The sequence below is a fragment of the Durio zibethinus genome, chromosome 17, assembly GCF_047325235.1.
Source record: "Durio zibethinus cultivar Kanyao isolate XHJ-2024 chromosome 17, ASM4732523v1, whole genome shotgun sequence".
Classification (NCBI taxonomy): domain Eukaryota; kingdom Viridiplantae; phylum Streptophyta; class Magnoliopsida; order Malvales; family Malvaceae; genus Durio; species Durio zibethinus.
Window position 1 is genome coordinate 1295317 of NC_143178.1, and position 22651 is coordinate 1317967.

A 22651-nucleotide genomic window follows, 5' to 3' on the forward strand; every position below is an offset into this window, starting at 1 on the left:
GAAACAACATTAATAGATTATTTAATTTTTAAAAAAATCTCAGGTAAGAATGAATATTAAAAAAAAAAAATGAACAGAACGTAAAAACCAGCGTTAATTCAGAGAAATACCAGCTAATGCAATAATGCAAAAGAATCTAATACATGCACATGTCCTACACTACACTGTCCAAATCCCAGACTAAAAATCCTACATAGAGTTGTATCCTTGTTTGAGAGAAAACATGAGGTTGTCCATTGTCAGTTGTAACTTCGGGTTCATTAAGAAATCAGCCTCTTATCTTTGAGAGTCACAGTATTGGGGAAATTCGCATTGGCAAGGACCTCTTCTTACCTGCAGGCAGGAAAGAAGGCATTCAATTCAAGTTTCTCCACCTAAAATCTAATGATTCACCACAGCCTAAAACTCACCTTACGAAATGTGAAAGATACTCTTCTTGAACCCCTTCTGATAATAGTTTCCTTCACCTTGTCTATCTGCAAATTCAGGATTAAGGGACTTCCAAGTCCACAGAAGATAAATAATGATGCAAAAATGTTTCAATGCATGCAAGCCAATGGACAGTTCAAATGCCATCAGAGGTATTACATGCCCAGTAATACAAATATCTAACAGTCAAAGAGAAATTATAGGTATTTAAGCAAAAAGAAAGATGCAGAGCTGGGAGGTTTCCCCTTTTTCTATTATTGAGAAAACTATGACCTGATCACAACAGTCCATCTTACTTAAAATTTTCTTTAAAATGAATTAAAAACAAAAACTTATATAATTGGTAGGAAGATCTTCAAGCATCACCGAGAAGAAATGCTATAGATTTCAAGATTCCTTTCTTGTTTCTATCCAAATTACAGGCCTTTTCAAATTCTGCCATATATCAGTCAAATGGAAAATGATGTGCTTTCTTCCCTAAGGTTCATGCCTTAGCATGCTATGTTTTGACTAGAAACAGCCTGGTTAACACTTAGAATGATTACTAAGATACAGTGATTATTAACATCTGTTTTAATTAGAATGCAGCTCATATACAATTAAAAACCTCAAAATAGTGCTAACAGACCCTTGGCAACCAGTCTATGTGCTCAAACATTGAAAGAAGGTACTTGAACAAATTTCACTCACTGGAAGCAGTGATGAATTCTGGATACTTTTCAAACTGAATGACCAAATTTGTGTATGCAAGAGATTTGAAATTCCTTGGTTCAAAAGGTTCAGCTCTCAAGGTAAAAAAAATTTATGCAAAAATATTCTGCAAGTTAATTTCTTTCAAATTTTTAAGTAAAATGAATTACAGTGTAAATAATTAAACAATGATTGAAGAAAAAGATCTAGTCACTCTGTTCATTCTTTTTTACTTTCCAACCAAGCCCTAATTGAAGGAAAAAGTTTTCCTCTCTCCCGATTCTTTGTCTCTTTTTCCTAGTTTAGTTTTCATGACTCTTGATCTCGGAGCACTAATCTTTGAGGTTTTATGATGGTGACAGTAAAAATAAGATTTCTGAACCTCTTGAAGAGAAACTTGCATGAATGAAAGTATTTGATAATCATTTAATTGTAAAGTATACCTTATGGTGTGGAATATAATGATGCCAAGCATATCGTGCTTCCCCCGATAGAAGGAGCATAGATCGAGGAGGAAGATAGATAGCCTTCCTAGAAAGCTCAGTGCAACGGTTAGGGTTTTCAACTTTCATTTCACTTATTGAGGCGATTTTAGGAATCCATGATCCTGCTGTATATCTTCTGAACTCCATAATGCAAGGCCCTGCTAGTGAAAGGCTGAAAATTAATCCTTCAAATGCTGAGTGAGTGTCTATGTGTGGAGACAGGCCCACCCCAGGTGGATATTCATTAACCTGTAAGATAATGACCGATCTTCAGTCTTGCTTAAAGAACATCACCACCCTCCAAGTTATATATCTATAACCATGACATAGTATCAAGGTTTTCTTTCTTTCAAATAAAAATATGAAATCTTTGGTATAATTACAAAACAGAGTAAATATGTAATAGGTTTACAAAGTCTAATTTTAAGGAAAAAGAAGAAGAGGATGGAAACCTGCTACTACATACCGTCAATTGGTCCAAAACCAAATTCACAGGAATGTCTGGAAATAATGAAACCCTCTTGAGTATGAAAGAAACAAATGATGGAAGTGCACCCAAATGTTGTTTTGCATCAACATTCCTAGTCTGTAACATGAAAAAGGATATATAGGGAGTTAGATGGCTATATGAGTTTTCATAGTTCTTATATTAACAAGCAAATTATCAGATCATAAAGCAATCCATACTGGTATCAGGAGGTCGAAAACAGCATTTACCTATCAATACATTCATACATGTTTATATGCTCTACACCAATCAGTCAAAGCTCAATAAAAATCAAATACTCAAAGTGGTAAAGAAGAGAATATCCTAACCCTTGGTAGCAAAATCATAGGTCTTTCACCCAGGAGCTCAAGGCGATACCTTATAATAACCAATCTTATTAAAACTGCCATAGCAAATGTGTTTCCAACATTGCAAATCAGACATTTTCACTAATAGTAAAAGTCTGAAAAATGAAACTTAGGACAAATGTTGTATTCACCACATCTTTGTACCTTATTCAATCAGAAATATCAACAAGGTAGACAATATTACACAGAAAGAGAGTCCATCCATCTTACATCATAATGAAATTCATATCCATAGTGTTGAATCCTCCTTTTCGAAAGGCTTTTCCAAGGTCCAATATCAACAGCTTGAATCAATTCCTGAAGAGAAATAAAAGGATCTTATGCAACAATCTAGGAGGTGCTGCTACTTGAAAATGCATGTATCACATAATAAATAATTAATAAAATAAATTAGTACAAAGGAATCCTAACCTCTTCTTCCTTAGTACTGATGAAGTCATGGAACAAGTAGAGTCCGGGAATGTTTAAATCTGAAGCGATTAATGAGACTGGAACAGAATCATGGACCTGAGTGTAAATGGTACATTTAAATATAGGGGAAAAGTACAAAAGTACACCTCATAGTGCATATGTGTGAAACAAGAAAAGCAAGTGAGATTATGCACACCGTGGAAGATGGTGGTTGCAATATGGAATGACGGATATGCAAAGAGCGGCCTCCAAGGTGAGGACAAGGCCGCCCATTCAAGGCTTTGAAAGCGGAATGAGCTGATGTTGATTCAAGAAAAGAAACGATGACGCGAACACCACTTTCATCAGCTGCAAACACTCCTTTGACTTCCCCAAAAGAGCTAAACACAGATGCAATGGTGTCATATGAAAGTCCCACTGCAGGGCCACAGTTTGCCACATAAAGGTTTGGACTTGACTCACCATCTTCTTCTTTCGTACGAACAAATCTGGGCAAATCCATCTCAAAACCTACAACAATCCAAAATTTTTACCTAGTAATACAAAAAATGTCGCATTGTGATTTTTAGTTTTTTGGTTTTCTTTGTTGGGCTCTGGGGATTGGAGGTGTCAGTGATAAATGCAGCATTTGAAAAATAACAAATGATCGTTACATAGAGAAAGTGGACAAATTACTAGGCCAATTTTTGCAAGTTCCACTCCATGTAATAGACGTAACACGGGGAATGGGATTATGGGGGCAGATGCAAAATCAAGAAAGACGGGCAAATTGAAGGTTATTTTCATTGAATGATACAATACGATACGACTAGTACGAGAAAATTTTCAAAAAAAATAAATAATAAATAAAATCATGCAGCAGGAACCAGTTTGAATTAATTTGTAAAGACTAAACAAGAGAAAAAGCAGAGGAACATATTTGTACTTTGACTTCTTGGCAAAAGGAGCACAGCACAGCACAGCGAGCAAGAGGAGTAATTGAGAACGAATGTCTTAACTTTCAACGCAGGAGTTACGGCTCTGATCTCTTGTCTGGGCGTTGTCCTACTCAAACGGTGGGAACAGCGTACTCAACCCGCTAAGATCCAACCCTTCTTTAATAAACGGAAACGATGACTGATGAGGATGGATTGGATTGGGTGACGATGGCTCCTCACTTAGCAGTCACCAGTCTGAAAATAGCCCAAGCATTATCCCAAAGCCCAACTGAACTTCTTAATTGCTTTAGCCTTTACGGATTATCAAATGGAAGCCTTTAACTTTAACAAGGGATCACGACAGAGGGTTACTTACTTGTCTGATCTAACTCCCTAATCCACCAGATATGTACTAGAAGAAAATATATATATTAAAAATTCTGCAATGGGATTTTTTTTAAATAAAATTTTTTTAATATTTGAGGTATTAAAAATTAAATTTTGATTATTTAATTTATTTAAATAATTTTTGAAATTTTTATTGTATATAAATAAACTGTTATCCTTACGTTTATATTCATATGAACTTTTTATTTTCAGTAAAATATTCATTTATATTAATGATTTTATTTAGAAAATTTATTTAAATATAAATTAAAAGTTAATAATGTATTTGAATGTAATAAAAATATAAAATTTTATTTAAATAAAGTAATGAATTTTTTTAAAAAAATTATTATTTGAACCGATTAATATCAACTTGGTTGGCATTGTGCTGGCTACGTAAGTAACGTAAACTACTCTCAGGAGTCGAGAGTCAGAGTAAAGAAGGGAGATCAAAACTTGTACTATTTCGCAAAGCTTAATTGTGGGAATAGGAAGGGGGAGAATCATTTACAAAAGCTCCATTGAAAATCACACTTCCATTTCCATATCAAGGAGACACTCCTTTATATGCCTATGCACCAAGCTCGAACCCCACTTAGTGTTGCATTTATGGTGGAAAATTTTGAGAAAATAAAAATAATAAAAAAAAATATGATTTTGAGATGTAAAAAATATTATTCTAAAAATAATTATATTTATAGGATACAATAAAATTTTAATCTCTTTAAATTAAAATTAATGAAATTGATTATGTAAAAAAATTATTTATAATAAGAGAATATTTATAAATTTTTATTTAAAAATTATGATAATCTGCATAATTTTTTTATTTGAATAGTTATGATTATTTAAATAATTATTTATTATAAATAATTATGATATTTTATTTTATTATAAATAATTATTTTAATTATTTTTATTCATATAAATTTATTCGAAATAAAAATAATATTAATTTATTAATATTATAAAAATTAATAAATAAAATATTTTTAAAAAATCTAATTAACAAACAAACTCAAGTAAAACTTTGACTTTTAAAATTTTTTTATCTAGTAAAAAAATTTTTATCAAGTCCAAATAACTTGATCAACTTCAAAACTTAATTCAATTATTTAAACAACAAATAATTTATTCTAAATTACATACAAGTGATATTTTTTATTTAATATGAGATACACCATATTTTTAATTACAAATAATATATATATTTATTTATTTGGGAGGAAAAGATAAAATTAATAATCCACCCAGGAGGCAGCCATGAGTCCATGACCCATTCTGTGATAGCAAATTTTTTGTACATCAGAAAATTTTCTATATGGTTATGTTTATGTATGGCCCATTACCTTCCAAGGTGGTGTTGGTAACCATGAGGCCCCTCAGTTACACCTAAGCAGAAGAGGCCCATTTTCTAGACTACAATTTTCCAAGTCTTTCTGGCATATATCCGGAAGGGCTTCAGCACCACAATCTATATTCGGAAAAGCAATTCTTTCCGCTTCTTATTATTAGTTTGTTTGCTTTTTGCATAGAGCCTTATAGGAGATATAGCCCCAGTTGGACCACCGTAAACGGCCTTGCCCCATCGAAAGTCCACGTCTGCGACCCAACTCTTGTGGCATCCGCCGCAAAGATGTTGAACTCAATTGTTAACTTTTGGTCGACCCTTAGCTACCATATGATCCGCCACTGGCTTCTTACATTTTTTCTAAAAAAAAAATCATCTCAAAAGGAAAGCATATCATCAAAATATATATAGTTTCTAACAAAAATAATTATCATTTAGCATACCAATTTATATATTTATCTCAAATTCGTTCAGTTTATTCTACCACCTCATTCATTGTATGCATTGTAAAAGTCTCAACTCTTAATCAATCAGCTTAGATTCTGTCATTTGAATTATAACAGTAAATAAATGAAACCAAGCAACTTCCTGATTAATCAATCTAACTCCACAGCCACTATTCTACCTGAGGCTTCAACCTCTTAAGACTACAGTATTCCTCTCAATTTCCAACTTCTAAGTTTATATCACGGCTTCTTCTTCCACCCCTTTTTCATTTTGAGCCAATTGTCAAGACAATTGTCGGCGAATGTACTGACAATCAGCTTAAAAAAAAAAAAAAAAACTTGTGCATCCGTGGTTCTTCATGTCAACTTCAAAGATGACTCTAAAGCAACAGTTACATAAACCTAGCTGCACAAAACTAAATCGGAGAAACTAAGGGCCAGGCCACAGTTGCAAAGGTCACAAAATTGAAAATTCATGACATGGTCCCAAACAAAACGCCAGCCATATCCATCATAAAGACCAACGGTAAAGCAGTTTCAATGGAAATTTGCTTGAAATAAACATTAAAGGGGGACTTTTTTTCCCAGTTAACAATTTTCAAATAAAGGACAGCAGAAATTAAAAAAAAAAAAAAAAGGCATCATTTCAAGTGAGAACAACTAACCAAGAATCCTCCTCCGTCTGTCCTTGGCATCTGTGATAAATGCCAATACATTCCACAGTAATGACTTGTTACTTCATTACTTATATCTACAACAAGGACATTAATAACACAAGATAATGTGTCAACAATAATGCCGACAAAAATTAGGGGAAGGATTCTAATTCCAAGCAATACACTAGGCTGGATGCATTCACTAGATTTATCCTGACCAAGCAAAGATGCTTTGATTTAAACTTGCATATACATGCATCAATACACAGGACCTGCATGTAAACAAACTTGAGAAATTGTAAAATGCTAAATTTTAAAACAGGGGAAGAGAGGCAGGCAAATTCTAAAAATGTGAGAATAAGCTAATGACAATTGTCTCATCAGTTTATATCTCTCTTCCCATAGAGAAAACATCCATATCACAAGGTCCAATATAATCCCCGTACCTTTTCACAGTTTCACATCTTCTCACTATCATTTTCGAAATTACATAGTGGACTGTTCTGGCACTAATATCTTCAATTTGTCAAACATGAACTTTGGGTGGACGGGACACCTATCGTAAGGATGATGCTAACGATTTTGAACCTTCAGCCACGAAGAAGAAGACAATAAAAGAACAAAAGTTATGTTGAAAATTTGAAGCAAGAATGATGACTGGATAAAGAGACAAAAGCATTCTATTGACAAATTTGGAAAGGTCATCGTAGCGGCCCTCAGACATTGATTGACTTGATTGACAAATGGCTCCACCTCTGGATATCAACACATGAGGAATAAAAGGTCTGTTTTCATGAGCAAATATGTCAATATATACCCAGTAGAAACTATTTATCCATTAATGAGATCACTATGGTGATTATCATTAAGGACAGGAATTATAATGCGATGAACTTGATAGAAAAGAGCAATAGTGGCATGAGCAGGATTATGATAGAAGATGGTGATGTCAGTTATTAATATTTTGGGGTTAGAGTCAGTTATTAATCTAGTGACTAGTAATACTCTACAAATTTGTATTTTTTACAGTTTACATGATAGTTTCACAATAACTTTATTTAAATAATTTATGATTGTAACTGATTTTTCATGAATGGAAAAGATAATTTCTTCTTTGAATCCCTCTCTATTCTCTTCTTAGTCTCTTCAATTCTTCTCTATTCTCTACTTAGTCTTTTCAATTCTCTTATATTCTCTTCTTAATCCTAAAACCCTAATCAAGTCACAACTAAATCGTGATAAATTGGTTTCAGAGCCTGTTGCGATCTCATATCAACATTTGGAAAGACTAGGAAACAACTCTCCATGGCTAAAGGCACTCGGTTGAATAGTTTACATGAACAAGTTCAGAATATCTTGACGCAGTTGGAGGACATGAAGGCAACACAGACTTCCATGTCAAAATTATGGGAAGATAAAAAAAAAAGAGTTGGAAATCAAAATGGCTAAGAATCACAATAGTTTGACCAAGATGCTGGAATCCTTATTGCAGAAAAGGGAATCTCCAACCCAGCTAAATCTAAGAGGAAATGAGCATGTTGGTAGTACTCATTTGGCTCCATTAGTGCAAACTAAAAGGGAGGGTAAGAATCCTATTAAGATAACTATTATTGATAAATATAATAAGCTTAGTTATAAGCTTGATGATCCAAGGTTATTACCCAAACTTCAACAGGACAATAACTTTAATAATATACATAATAGCATGATGGCAGGCAAACATATTGAAGCTTCATCTAGAACCAACTACCCTCTAGGCTTAAATACTTTTACCCCTCGACCAAAAATCAAACTTCCATTATTTAAAGGTGAGAATCCTAAATGATGGTTAAGAAAATGTCAAAAGTATTTTACCATTTTTGGAGTGTCAGATCATCAAAAAAATGGAGATAACTGCTATGTATTTAACTAGTAGAGCAAAAATATGGTTTGATGGATACTTGATGCAGAACTCAAGATTTACATGGCAAAAATTTTCTAATGATCTCTGCTAGAGATTTTATGAGAAGACTTGTTCAGACGTGACTGAAAAATTCAACAAGCTGACTCAAAAGAGCATAATGGAAGAATATCAAGAGAAATTTGAAGAGCTTAAGCCATTCATGCTTTAGAATAACCTTCATTTGGATGAGTTATATTTTGTATCCAGTTTTATAAGTGGCCTAAAAGAAGATCTCAAACCAAGAGTAAAGGCTAGTGAGCCTCAGACTTGGCGACAGCCTATAGGCAAGCTAAGTACACCAGCTAGCCTTGGAAGTTGAATAAAAAAAAAACAAACCACCTACTAAACCGAGTTCCACCAATAACATTTGTACTCTTTTCAAGAACCCTTATAACCCTTGGTCCCAACCATAAAAAGTCACCCTCAATACAGCACAAAAGCAAACTCTTTTGGAGCAAAAAAGATTGCAAAACTTATGCTTTAAATGCGGTGAAAAAATTTTTTCTTGCCATATTTACAAGAACAAACAGTTGAACTCCATCATGGTAGAGGAATTTTCAAAAAAAAAATAAGGATAATGAGGAACAAATTGACAATAGTCAGGATATCCACAATGAAATAGACTAAGTAATTTGGAAATCTCTATTAATGCTCAACAGGTAGCATTAGGTAAAACACATTAAGGATACAAAAGAATGTGAAGGGAAAACCTTTGAATATACTTATAGACAACAGAAGTATTCATAGTTTTATGACCCTTAAATTGGCTAAAGATGGGATGGAATTGATGTGTACTAATCTTTTGGCTATAACTATAGCTAATGGTGAAAGGTTGATAGCACAGCCAAATGTAAACAGCTTGAATGGATAATGTAGGGGCATAAATTTACTCATGATCTAAGAGTTTTGGCAATAAGAGGCAGTGACACGGTGCTTGAAGTTGATTGGATAAGGAAATATAGTCCTTTTGTATTTGATTTCAGTGACATGTCAGTGAGTTTCAAAAAAGAAAGACAAGAAGTTACATTAAAAGGTGGTCTCATTAAAGTTAGCCTAAAGCTTATTTTTGGAGATAAATTACGGAAGCCAGCCTACAAGGATTTTGAGATGTTGGGAGAAATGTTCATGATCAATAGAAAATGTGATCATATAGAAACACCAGCTGTGCTTGAGCCAATAATAGCTTTCTGCGAGAATATATTCAAAGACCCTACAAGATTACCACCAGAGAAAGTGTAAAATCATAGCATACCCTTGAAACCAGGCTCTCAACCTATTAACCTAATACCTTACTAATTTAACCATTATCAGAAGAATGAGATTAAAAGGTAAATAGTAGAAATGTTATCTTCCTATGTCATACAAGCCAGTAAAACCCCATTTGCTTCTCTATGTTTGTTAATTAAAAAGAATTATGGCACTTGGAGGATGTGTATCAACTACAAACAATTACATGCAGTGACAGTGAAAAATAAATTCCCTATACCTATAGTGGAAAACCTCTTGGATAAGCTAAAAAAAGCCAATTACTTTTAAAAAATAAACTTTAAATCAAAATACTGATAGATAAGGGTGAAAGAAGATGACATTTATAAAATAGCCTTCAAAACTCATTAAGGACATTATGAATTTAAGGTAATGCCATTTGGACTTACCAATGCACTTGTAACTTTTCACTCTCTCATGAATGATTTATTTGCTCCTTATTTGAGAAAATTTATGCTGATATTCTTGTTTATGGTTCTAACTTGAGAGAACATAAAGAACATTTAAACATTGTATTTATAATACTAAGAAAAAACAAACTATATGCAAAAAGAAGCAAGTATTTTTTAGGTCAAAGATGGGTTGAATATTTAGGGCATATCATATCACTTGAAAGGGTATCTACAGATCTTGCTAAGATAGAAATAATGCAAAACTGGCTATAACCTAAGAGCCTTAAGTTTTTGAGGGGATTTCTTGGATTGACTAGATATTATAGGAAGTTCATAAAAAGCTATGGAGAAATCAATAAGCCATTGACAGATATGCTTAAAAAAATGGGTTCAAGCGGACATCTACAATAATATCAGCTTTCAATCGACTCAAGAAGGTTATGTGTTTTGCCTCTATCCTAACATTGTCTGATTTCAATAAACCTTTTATATTAGAAACTAATGCTAGCAACAATGGGATTGGAGCCATTTTGTTTTAAGATGGAAAGCCAATAGCTTACTTAAGTAAGGCTCTAGGTACTAGACACAAAAATCTTTCTATTTATGAAAAAAAGTATCTAGCCATACTAATGACAGTAACAAAATGGAGACATTACTTGAAAGGACAACCATTCATTATCAAGACATATCATGAAACCTTAAAATATTTGCTTGAATCGAAGTTGACCACCACCATTCCAAAAAGAGGACCAACCAAATTACTTAAGCTAGATTACTCTATACAGTATAGAAAAAATAGGATGAATATAGCAGTAGATGCCCTATACAAGCAATATAAGGAGGAAATACAAAGCTATAACTTGTAATCCACTACATTTATACCAGAATGGGTGAAAGAGATAGAGTATAGTTATAATGGTGATATATTGGCACATGAGCAAATTAAGGCTTTTATCATCCATCTTCTTGATAATTCTTACTATTCATTCAATAATAGAGTTTTAAGATTTTAAAAAAAAATGTATGTAGGTAATAGTGGATAGTTAAAAGAGAAAAATTTGCAAGCCTTGCATGATTTACCTCAAGGGGGCATTAAAAAATTCAAGCCACCTACCACAAACTTAAATTGAATTTTTATTAACATGGGATAAAGAAACAAGTATGTAAGTATATCCAATAGTATAATACCTATCAAAGGAACAAAAAATAGCATATTTCTTATCCTAGTCTTCTGCAACCAATTCATATACCACAGTAAGCCTGGGATGTAATTAGCATGGATTTTATTGTAAGGTTACCCTTATCTAAAAAATTTAACTGTATTATGGTGATAGTGGATAAATTCACTAAGTATAGTCACTTTTTTCATTTGTCTCATCCTTTTATAGTTATGAAAGTTGCTCAAATATATCTCAACTAAGTTCATAAACTATATGAGACTTTTAAAATTACTATTTTTTATAAGGATCTAGTCTTCACTAGTCTATTTTGGCAGGAGTTGATAAAATTATTAGAAACTACTATTCATTTGAGTACAACTTATTATCCAAAATCTGATGGGCAACCCGATAAAGTTAATTAGTATTTGAAACAGTATTTACGGTGTATGTATTTTTTTAAGCCTAAAAGTTAGGTTCGATGGCTACCATTAGTCGAATGGTGGTATAATACAAGCTATCACACTTATTTGGGAATGTCTCCATTTTAGGCTTTGTATGATTATAAACCACCAACCTTAGCATAGGATGCAAGTAGTCAAGCAAAGATAATGAATGTGGAGTAATTACTGAAAGATAAAGAACAAGTCAATAGGTTGATGGTTGATCAGTTGAATAAAGCTCAATAGAGGATGAAATTGTATGCTGACAGGAAAAGAAGTGAAAGATAATTTCAGGTGGGAGATGAAGTATATTTAAAACTTCAGCCTTAAAAACAAACCTTTTGGTGCTTCGAAAGAGTTTAAAACTTTCATTAAGATATTATGGTCCTTATCCTATATTAGCCAAAATTGGTTCAGTTGTTTATAAATTACAATTACCTCATACTTCTAAGATTCATCCAATGTTTCATGTCAATTTCTTAAAAAAAAAAATAGGAAACAAAGTAGTTCTTAACCTAGCTCTACCAGAAACTAATGAGGATGGACAATCGCTTATATATCTTGCTACTGTGATTGATAAATGAAAGGTTAAGAGGCACAATAAGGTCGTCACCTAACTCCTTATGGTATGGTCGAATTTAGGGCCTAATAAAGCAACTTGGAAAGACTATACAGTATTGAAGTCATAGTTTCCAATTTTGATCCTTGGGGATAAGGATGTGGTGAAAGGGAAGGTATTGTGATGAACTTAATGGAAAAGAGCAATAGTGACATAAGCAGGACTATGGCAGAAGATGGTGATGTCGGTTATTAATATATTAGGATTAGAGTCAATTATTAATCTAATGGCTAGTAATACTCTACAAGTTTGTATTTCTTACAGTTTGCATGACAATTTCATAATAACTTATTTAAATAATTTATAGCTGTAACTGATCTCTAATGAATGGAAAAGATAATTTCTTCTCTGAATCTCTCTCTATTCTCTTTTTAGTCTCCTCAATTCTTTTTTGTTCTCTCCTTAATCTTTTCAATTCTCCTCTATTCTCTTCTTACTCCTAAAACCTTAACCAAGTCACAATTAAGTCATGACATACAAATCTGATAATAAGTGTAAAGATCTTCTTGAGATGAGGCAGTTAAAGACAAATGCAAACTTAGCAATAAAAAATCAAAGACAAGAATGATTGAGACATTTCTTAGCAACTGAAAAAGAGGGAGGGAAATTTTTTAGTTAGTTAATACTAATTATCATATTGTATAGATCCATAGACTTATCACTAGATCTAACTTTATGGAGTCATCACCAATTGGTCACCTAAGTCAATCTATCACTTTTTTAAAAAAAATCTCAACTTAACTTACGTATCTTTAAAAGAAAAATTTTATATTTATGAAACCAATACTACATTTGGGAATATAATTACGTGCGAAAAAAGTTATAATAGCCTCACAACGCCTATCAAATGATGGTACCAATTTGATTTTATATTATTCAAGCTTTAAAATATTTTTGAATTTTTCTCAAGTAAATTTAATTATTGAAAATTGATCTTAAAATTACTCTAATCATTTGGTAGTGATTTAAAACAAGTTCCTCACTTCAAGAGTATTTTATGGAGACTCGTACCCCACTCTAAATAAACTCTCTTGTTAGATTCATTAACATATGTTCTGAGAAATTATTTTTTGAAATCAAATAATAAAATTCTCAAATCGTTTGATAAAATTTTATATTAATGCATATCCTCAAATCATTTTGTGAGATTTTTATTTGAAAACCTCAAAATTTTCTTTTGAAAAAAAAGTTATTAAATCTTTTAATAGTTTGGTAAGATTTAACCAAAATTTAAATCCTTCAATCATTTGGTAGGATTGAAAAATTATTTTTCAAAAATTCATTATGAAATTCTCCAATTATTTGGTAAAATTCATAATTCAATATTTAATCATTTACTCATTTGGTAGGAATCATGAATTTATTATAAAAATTTATTTTAAATATGCATAAAAGAAAAAAAAAGAAATAACTAAATAACATAATAAATATATAAAAAAATAAAAATTATCTTGTCTTCTTTCTTGTTTCTATACAAAACAACCTATGGCTTCGCTAACACCCATCGCCTGTGGTGATTGTCTTTTTTTTTTTAAAACAAAAATCAAATAAAAACTTAAAAAATATATACCCGAAACTCTAAAAAATTTTACTATCAAAACTTTTTGTTGAATGCCTCTCTTTTGTATTTTTTTCTCAATCCCTTTCTCCAATACAGAACTCTCAAACAAAAATTCTAATTATCTAAACTCAAAACACTAAAAAAAATTATATAAAAAAACCTCTAATTTTTTTACTTTTTTTGTTTACTCTTTTTTTTTTAATTTTTCTGATTGATTCTTGATTGTATTCAATTGATTCTAATGGGATCTTTTTGTAGGCCTCTAATTCAAATCACAATAAAAAAAAAGGTTTATTTAGTTTTAATCTCCTAATCAAAGTCAATTTTAGATTTTTAATCTAAGTCCACCTCTTAAATCAATACATTCTTTTATTCAATTAAAACACTAGACTTCAAACCGAATCAAACTTTTCTTTTTTTCTTTAAAAAAACCCATAAATCAATTAATTAACAAAATAAATAATCTTAAACTAAACAAAATACTAAAATTTTAAAATTAAATTATGGTAGCTTAATAAGTGAAATGGTGATCCAATAGGGGGGTAAATTGGATTTCTCCAAATTCTTTCCAAACAAATGATTTCAATATAATTGAATAGAAATTAAAACAATAAGCACTTTTGATGAAGATATAATACAAACAATAACAATTAATGAACCTAAAATCAAATGTAAACAATAATAAATTGTAAAGAGATAGGGATAGAAAAATCAAACACAATTATTTATAGAGGTTTGGCCTTTCTCCACAAGGCATCTACATCCTCTATCTTAGTTGTCCACACCAAGGCTTCAATCCACTAATTGAAAAAAAATTCTTACAAGATACAAACCTATCTTGTACTAAATCTCTATATTTTTTTCAATGCTTAGATAACAACCTCTACCCTTACAATATCAAGAAGATCCCTCACCTCTTGTTCTCTTCCACCCTTGTATATCAAATGTAATTTTGCAAACAATACAACAACCTCTCTAAGGCTAAGTGTTTGCTAAGTTTAAGTACAAGAAAATGATGAATGAACAATAAATATAATTTGGATACAATAAATACAAAGATATGGACTTTGAAGCTCTAAAAACTCTTAATTTTTTGAGAAAATAAAAATATGGCTTGTTGGCTCTTGTTCTCTTGATTCATCCATCCTCTTGGTGTGTTGGAGTGCCCAATTTATAGAGAAATTGAAGAAGTAGCCGTTAGGGAAGCTTGGGAAGTGAAAGTAGCCATTGAATGCATGAAAAAATAGCCGTTGGTGTGATTTCACCCAGACCCGATTGATCCCTTCCTTGAAGGGATCGATTGGTTCAAGTTTTATGCCATTTCATGCTTAAAAAATACAACCCAATTGATCCCTTCCATGAGGGGATTGATCCTGTCAATGGCTAGGTGGTTGTCTCTTGTTTTGCACTCAACTTACTTATTTGATTATATCTTGAGTTATATAAATCCAAATCAGAAACCATTTAAAGATTTAGAAACTAGACTTAAAGGGCTTTCTATCCATATAAAATTTATCACCTAATTAATTGAGTAAAAATTATAGTGAATTTTCAAATTTACCCATTATGCAGTTTTTTTGACAACTGTGGAGTATCTAGTAAAAATTCAAAATCTTTTCTTAAAAAATTTGAATTTTGATTTTGTTTAATTCATTAGAAAGTATACTCAAAGAGCTTTCTAACCATACAAAATTCAAATATTAAAACCTTATGAATTAATACAGAAAAATAAAATAATTTGAATGTTGAAAAACTTTGTTCTTGTAAAATAGCTTTCTTAAGTTAATCTATTTCTCAAAACTAATATTGTCAAAATTGTATTAAGTCAAAAATGAATAAGTTCACTTTAAAAGCAATAATTAAACTTTCATTTAAGCTCAAAAAAATAATCTTTAAAGGTAGATTTGGTTTGAGAAATATGAAAACAAAGAAAGGTTTGTTTAAGCTTTGAAAATCATATTATTTATTTAGTACCAAAATATAAAACTTAAGAAAATGTACTAAATAAATCTTTTTCAAAATCTTGATCAAGCTTATTTAGCTTAATGTTTTATCATTTCAAAATAAAGATCAATTCAAGGTTAACAAATTAAAAAATACCCCAAACGGTGTGTCTACACTAATTTCTAAAGATGACCACACTTAGTGCCAATTAAATGAACAATTCAAACAAGACATTTTGATGCTGAGAATTGATATTTGAGATATGAAGATTAATTGCAAACAGAAAAACTCATAAAGAAGATAATTTATAAGAATTTGAATAATGGCAGAATATGATTATTAGATTAAAAAGGATAAAAGTTCACCACCAAGACTAAAAATTGAGGGATACAAAAATACCACCCTAAGAATTTTAATTAAGGATACAGAATAATAAAAGTTCACCATTCTAGGAAATTCACCTAAAAGATATAGAACTTGAAAAAAAATCTAGAAAATTGCCTAAGGATAAAGAAAACTCTATTATGCCTTTTACCAAAGAATAATAGAAAATATATAAGCTAGGAACATCCTTCAACGCATGAAAACTTTTGTGTTGCATTGCCAGAATTTACCTAAAATCATGAAATTTGCATGTGAACATAATCTGCCCATTTACTCTTGCAGATTATATAAAGATGAATATGACTATAATCCCATCCATATTCATGCTTTTTTTTCATCTGAAGTGAACATAATCTCTTTATTTAAGCCCACCTTATTTATGTATTTATTTAGTGAATTTGGATCAAGGATAGGCCCATCTTATTTTTGGGTAAGTCTGCCTTAATCTCAGTTCAAGTTGTATGATGTGTAGACACTTCGATGTCAATCTCCTCTGATTGAAAAAGACTTGTCCTCAAGTCTGAACTAGTATTATCTCCATAATAAGATGACAAATCAACAGTAACATTAAAGGTGAAAGACACTTCATAAATGTCAAAAAGCTTTATCTTGTAGGCATTCTCTCTAATACATTGGAGGTCTCTAAATAGACTATCTATCTTGGGTTGTAATTTGCCAAATTTTCTTAAAGAAAATCTCTTTTTTTTGCAAGTTAATCCATATCAAATCACATTTTTTGAACTTCATATGTCTTCGATACATGATTATTGTCATTTTATATTTTTCATTTTTCTGTAAAATTCTATTTTAAGCCTGTTCATGAAATATTTTGATACTCTTGACTCTTTTTTTTACATCTCTATCAAAATTCTAGTTAGCATAAAGTTAAATTAAATCTAAAAGACATATTGTATTTTTATCAAGAATAATTTCAAAATGTTGGGTAGAACGGCTTTTGGGATAAGGTCTATGCAATGTTGAATGTCCCTCATTGGTGATAAACCAACTGGTAACTTCTCTTGAACAACATCTTGAAATTCTACCAATAATGGTTGTATCACTGCAAATGGCTCTTCATTATTTTTATTTTTCTTAATCAACACCAGTGCATACATAGTACCACTCATCTTAATTTTTTTCTATAATTGGCCTTAGTAAACAAGCTGCTTCTTTTTCCTTTGGTTGGTTTAGACATCACCATGGGCTTGGTAAGGCCTCGTATGATTTTGTATCCATCATTCATAAATGTGCAAGTGTTGCAGTAACCATCATAAATAACCTTCTTATCACAATGCCAAAGTCTTCTGAACTATAAACGACAAGCATCCATCGAGGCTATATTATACCACACTTCATCCTTGTATTATTTTTCTATGAAAAAAAGAACTAAACACCTCTTGCTAACCTTGATTTCATCATCTTTTTGTAATCAAGACAGCTTATATGGTTGGGGGTGATCTATTGCCTTAAGGCCTAATTTCTAAACCATAAAGGTAGAAACAACATTTTTAAAACTTTTACTATCAATTATAACATCACATACCTTTTCATGGGCAGTACATCGATTGTGAAATATATTTTTACGTAACCAATCTTCTTTCTTAGCAAGTGCAATACTCAGGCTGCATTGTATAACTAAGGATGCTCTACAATCGCCATAGGTTACCTCTTTTTTCTTTTCAAGGTTTTGATCTTCTTCTGCTAGCTCCTTTTTATTTTCTTTCAAGTTTTCCTCCATTAGAGTCATAATCTTTCTATTTAGGCATTCTAGGGCAATGTGTCTAAGCTTTTGACATTTAAAACACTTTTTGATCTATGCACTAGACTGAGGCTTGCCTATTCGGGACTCAAATCTCAAGTTGCTATCACAGGTCTCCTTTTGTTGTCTCTCTACCTTAAGGGCAAGCTTGCATACATCATTGAAAGTTTAATAAGGTTGTAGTACCACATTAGCTATTTCAATCTTCAATCCTCTAAGATACTCTATTTTTCCTATTCCATCAATTCATATTTTAATATGAGATGATCAAACTCAGTTGTATACTTCTCTACTGATAGATCTTAAACTCAGTTGTATACTTCTCTACTGATAGATCTTTTTGCTTCAAGTTATTAAGCATAAAAGAGATATCTTATCGAAAGTTATCTGGGAGATACTTTTTCTTCAACTCTTTTTCATTTTCTCTCAAGTTATAATTTTTCTCCTACCTTATCTTTCCCTTTACTTTTTCAGATTATCCCACCAAAATGATGCATGCTTTTTGAGTTTGATGGCCACTAGCTTCACCTTACGATGTTTAGGGGCATCATGGTATTCAAATATGCGTTCCACCATGTGTAGCTAATCTAAGAATTCTTCAGGTTGCATCTTTTCCCTAAACTAAAAAATCTCTATCTTCGGATTGAATATGTTAGGTTGAAATTGGTGTTTACATAGATAGTCTCTAACTTGCCATGGGTGAAATAAGGTGCTACAATCAGAATTGCTGTTGTTTTTATAGTATGGTTTGGTTTCTCCTTCACTTTCTTCGTTTCTCTTTCATTACCTTATTATCTCCTCTCTTTCTTCTTGTATATGCAGCTAATATTGTAGTTGAAGGATTTGTTGCTGCATCTCCTCTATGAAGGCATCTTTTGGGTCAACATTGGTGGTTGCTGCAACGTTAGCGTTGGCTTCAATCTCTTCTGCTGGTGCTTGACGACGACAACCTGCCATAGCTCTAATACAAATTTGATGTCAAAAATTGATGTTTAAGATGTGGAGATTAACTGCAAACAGAAAAACTCACAAAGAAAATAAATTACAAAGATTTGAATAATGATAGAATATGATTATTGGATTAAAAGGAATAAAAATTCACTACCAAGACTAGAAACTAAGGGATGCAGAAACACCACCCTAAGAATTCTAATCAAGGATACAGAATAATAAAAGTTCACTACTCTAAGAAGTCCACCTAAGAGATATAGAACTTGAAAAAAAATAATCTAGAAGATTACCTAAAGATAAAAAAAACTCTATTCTGTCTTCTATCAAAGAATAATAGAAAATATATAAGCTAAGAACATCCCTCCAAGTATGAAAACTTTTAGATTACATTGCTAGAATCATGGCTAAAATCATGGGATTTGCATGTGAATGTAATCTACCCATTTACTCTTGTCGATTACATGATGAATCTAATCAAAATCTCATCCATATTCATGCTCATCTTTTTCAGCTAGTATGAACACAATCTCTCTATTCTAGCTCACTTTATTTATGTATTTATTTAATGGATTTAGACCAAAAATAGACCCATCTTATTTTTGGATAAGTCTATTTTAATCTCAACTCAAATTGTATGATGTACAAATACTCTGGTGTCACATTTGTTGTCATAACAAATCAAACAACGAGCACTTAAATTAGAAAAGACAAGTTTTAACTATCAATGAATATTTCTAACAAGCAATTGCTGTCTTCACCAATAATATTGAATTTCAAGCTATGCATCTTCTGAAGTTGCTAAAATATAAAAAATATAACTATAAACGCAAGACCAAACAGCAGAAAAAAAAAAAAAAAAAAAAACCAGACACACTATAGTGTCTCGATATATTGCTAAGGGAATCATCCAATCATTGAAAAACGTACAGCACCTCTTGAAAATTTTAAGGTCATTACAAGTAATTTGAAAATCATAAACCGTAAATGTTAAACTTTACACCAAATAGCTACCATCAAGTAAATCTCAGAGCCTTTAAATGAAACAATAAATAGCAGATAATAATACAGCTTATAGAGTGCCAGGCGAGGAAAATAAAAATAAATTGAAATAGGGAATATTCTTGAGCACAGAAATCTCAGGCCCTTAAATGGCATTTTGTATGATTTTCAAAACTTCAAATTTGTTGCAGTAAATCAAATTAGAATCACATTCCAGGAAACAATCGGAATCAAAACGTCAGCACAATGAACAATTTGCATCAAATTAGAATCAAGAAATATATTTAAAAATGAGAGTCAAGACCAGACATCAATCTAGATGGACTACCAAATATGACAAAAAAACAAAAGATAGAATCTTAATTTAATTAGTATTCCAGGGATGAAATGCAACCTCATTGAACAATAAATGAAGCCTAAAGCCTGTTGTCTACCCAAATCCTACGTAACTCTAAAATTTAAAGAGCCAAGCCCAAACATCTTAGACCATACAAAATGATAGACAAAGCTCCCCTACTTACCCACCACACCAGGCCACTTAAAGCAATGGAGAGATGATGCTGGAATGTCCCCACAAACCTACAACTGCAAACTTACAAAGATCAAAAGAGTTGAGAAAAAGTTAAACATGCTAGTTTTTCTTGTAAGTGCCATTCCGGTTAAAGAAACCATATGGTAGGACCAACTTTCAAATACACAACATAAACATAAGGTTAAACTGATCCTAAAATTAGCTCAGATTAAACAAAAGTTAAAATGGCAATTTTTGGACAACTTAGCTACCCTACCCCGCGGCCCCCCTACCAATTGACCAAATTCAAAGAATCAATATAAACAAAAGCATTAGTGTGACAACTGAGATTTATTCCCCAAAAGGCTAGCTAGGATATGGTTAAATTGCAACAAAGAATGCTCAAACAAAAACAATAATAAGAAATAGAACCTTTTTTCGGTAGAAGAACCTAGACTAATTAAATAAACAAAATATTAAAAATTGTGAAAACTAGTATTAGAAAATTTCTTATACCCATAAAGTGCAATAACAAGTTTTATCAATTTAAGAGGAGTTTAACTTTCTCTTTCAAATGATTTTTTTTTTTTTTTTTTTTTTTTGGTATCAGAAACCTGAAAAGAAATTCACCAAAAAGAACGGTAGACCACTTCTGACCGAATACATAAAGTTATCAGAAAAAGTTAGCCCCTACATAACATAAAAGGCTACCAACATGGTGAATGTTACATTAATTAACAAGATATAGAAATTAACTAATTTCAATAAATATACATAATGTAGATAGATTATTGAGTAATTACAATATTGAAGTAAAAGCATTTCGCAATAAGTCTTGCCTTTTTGTTACTACTACAATACCATCATTTTTTTAAATAAGAAAAATATGAGCGATTTAAAAATTTTTACCTCTCTTATTCCCCTGCCATCGTCTCCACATATGCATCGTCCAAAGAGAAATAAACTATGAATAGGCCAAGGTAGTTGCCTTCAGGTATCTGCTAGTATTTAAATAAGCGAGCTTGAAATATATTTCACAGTTTCTTTTTTCAGTTATAAATTCCACTAATAATCAAACTTAGGAAAAAAAAAAAGAATAGAAAAGAAATATATTCACCATTAAGATATACCGGCAATAGATCTGTAAATGGCTAATAATAGCTTTCTTTCTTGCTCTTTTTCGTCGTGTAGTTCCGTTGATGTATTGAAATTGGAAAATGATTCAAAAAAACTGAAGGAAAAATAATAACCAGAAGAATTTAAAAGCAAAAGGTCCTCCTAAATCCGTAGATTTAGTAGCATATCACAAAAATGAATTACGAAAATCAAGTAAGAAGTTAGAAAATCCCAACCTGAGATCTGAACATAACCGAAAAAAAAAAAAAAAAAAAGGCAAAGATCCATGCAACCTTCACCGCGGTCTCCGATTCAGTTGATGCAAGGCGGGATCCAATTCGTGCTTCCTCCAACCACGGGCCGCCATCTGGCTTAAATCATATCGAATCCAAGGCAATCAGTTCCCGACCTGCACCAAGCGAATTAGAGACCGCCAGTAACTGAATCAATCAACAGCTCCAGCTCTTTTTCGGAAATGTTTTGTTTTGCTAAAAAAGCGCATGTGTTTTGCTTTCTTTACAGTTATTTATAACCACAAAAGACCAATTTCTTCCTTCCACGTGTCTCTTTACCGACTCTTTCGTATGGAAATAAAAAGAAAAGGCCGCGATGGTCCAATGTGGCAAATTAAAAAAAGCGCAACTGGCTTCAAAAGCTTTGAAATTTCAATTATTAGGGGTTTTTTCTTTTTATTATAACACAAAAATGAGTAAAGCTAGTAACATAGACTGCAACAAGTTAACAGTTTTCACGTATGTTGGATTGGATAATCAAAATGAGGCGTGGATTGGAGTGAAATTACGAAGTGCACTAGAAAACTGAAGATTGACGTGGAGCTACAGTAGAGCACGTGCGAGTGCTCCGCATACTAACTGCAGCTGTAAGTGCAACGTGGAATTAGGCGTGGGACACGAAGATGATAAAGGAAAAGAAATTGCCTCCGCCTGTCCTGTCGTTTGAATTTATTCTTCTACACGTTC

At 31.8% G+C, this 22651-nt stretch overlaps 1 protein-coding gene and 1 long non-coding RNA gene across 3 annotated transcripts; both read right to left on the reverse strand.

Moving 5' to 3' along the window:
- Positions 1 to 4187, reverse strand: TRM9 (RNA-binding (RRM/RBD/RNP motifs) family protein). Of its 2 annotated transcripts, none has more exons than XM_089745878.1 (8): positions 3796 to 4187; positions 3067 to 3380; positions 2871 to 2966; positions 2670 to 2756; positions 2071 to 2190; positions 1563 to 1853; positions 411 to 476; positions 1 to 333 (listed from the first exon to the last, which is right to left on the reverse strand). In XM_089745878.1, exons 2-8 carry the CDS (start codon positions 3370 to 3372, stop codon positions 277 to 279), a joined length of 1023 nt encoding a protein of 340 aa, XP_089602004.1. In that variant the 5' UTR covers positions 3373 to 3380; positions 3796 to 4187; the 3' UTR covers positions 1 to 276. The 2 variants fall into 2 exon arrangements, 1 of the variants encoding a protein (XP_089602004.1); XR_016328992.1 differs by having other exon boundaries at positions 94 to 333; positions 411 to 472; positions 3796 to 4085.
- Positions 4188 to 18432: 14245 nt separating this feature from the next.
- Positions 18433 to 22310, reverse strand: LOC149513935 (uncharacterized). The gene is made up of 3 exons (XR_016328994.1): positions 21465 to 22310; positions 20566 to 20629; positions 18433 to 19055 (listed from the first exon to the last, which is right to left on the reverse strand). It is a non-coding gene; the product is annotated as an uncharacterized LOC149513935 (long non-coding RNA).
- Between the last annotated feature and the right edge of the window lie 341 nt (positions 22311 to 22651).

Coding starts and splice junctions, on each gene's coding strand:
- TRM9 (XM_089745878.1), bottom strand. CDS start 3,372: ATGGATTTGCCCAGATTTGTTCGTACGAAAGAAGAAGATGGTGAGTCA. Junction 2,191..2,669: donor GATATGAATTTCATTATGAT/GTAAGATGGATG, acceptor TTCATGTTACAG/ACTAGGAATGTTGATGCAAA. Junction 477..1,562: donor ATTATATTCCACACCATAAG/GTATACTTTACA, acceptor CTGAATTTGCAG/ATAGACAAGGTGAAGGAAAC.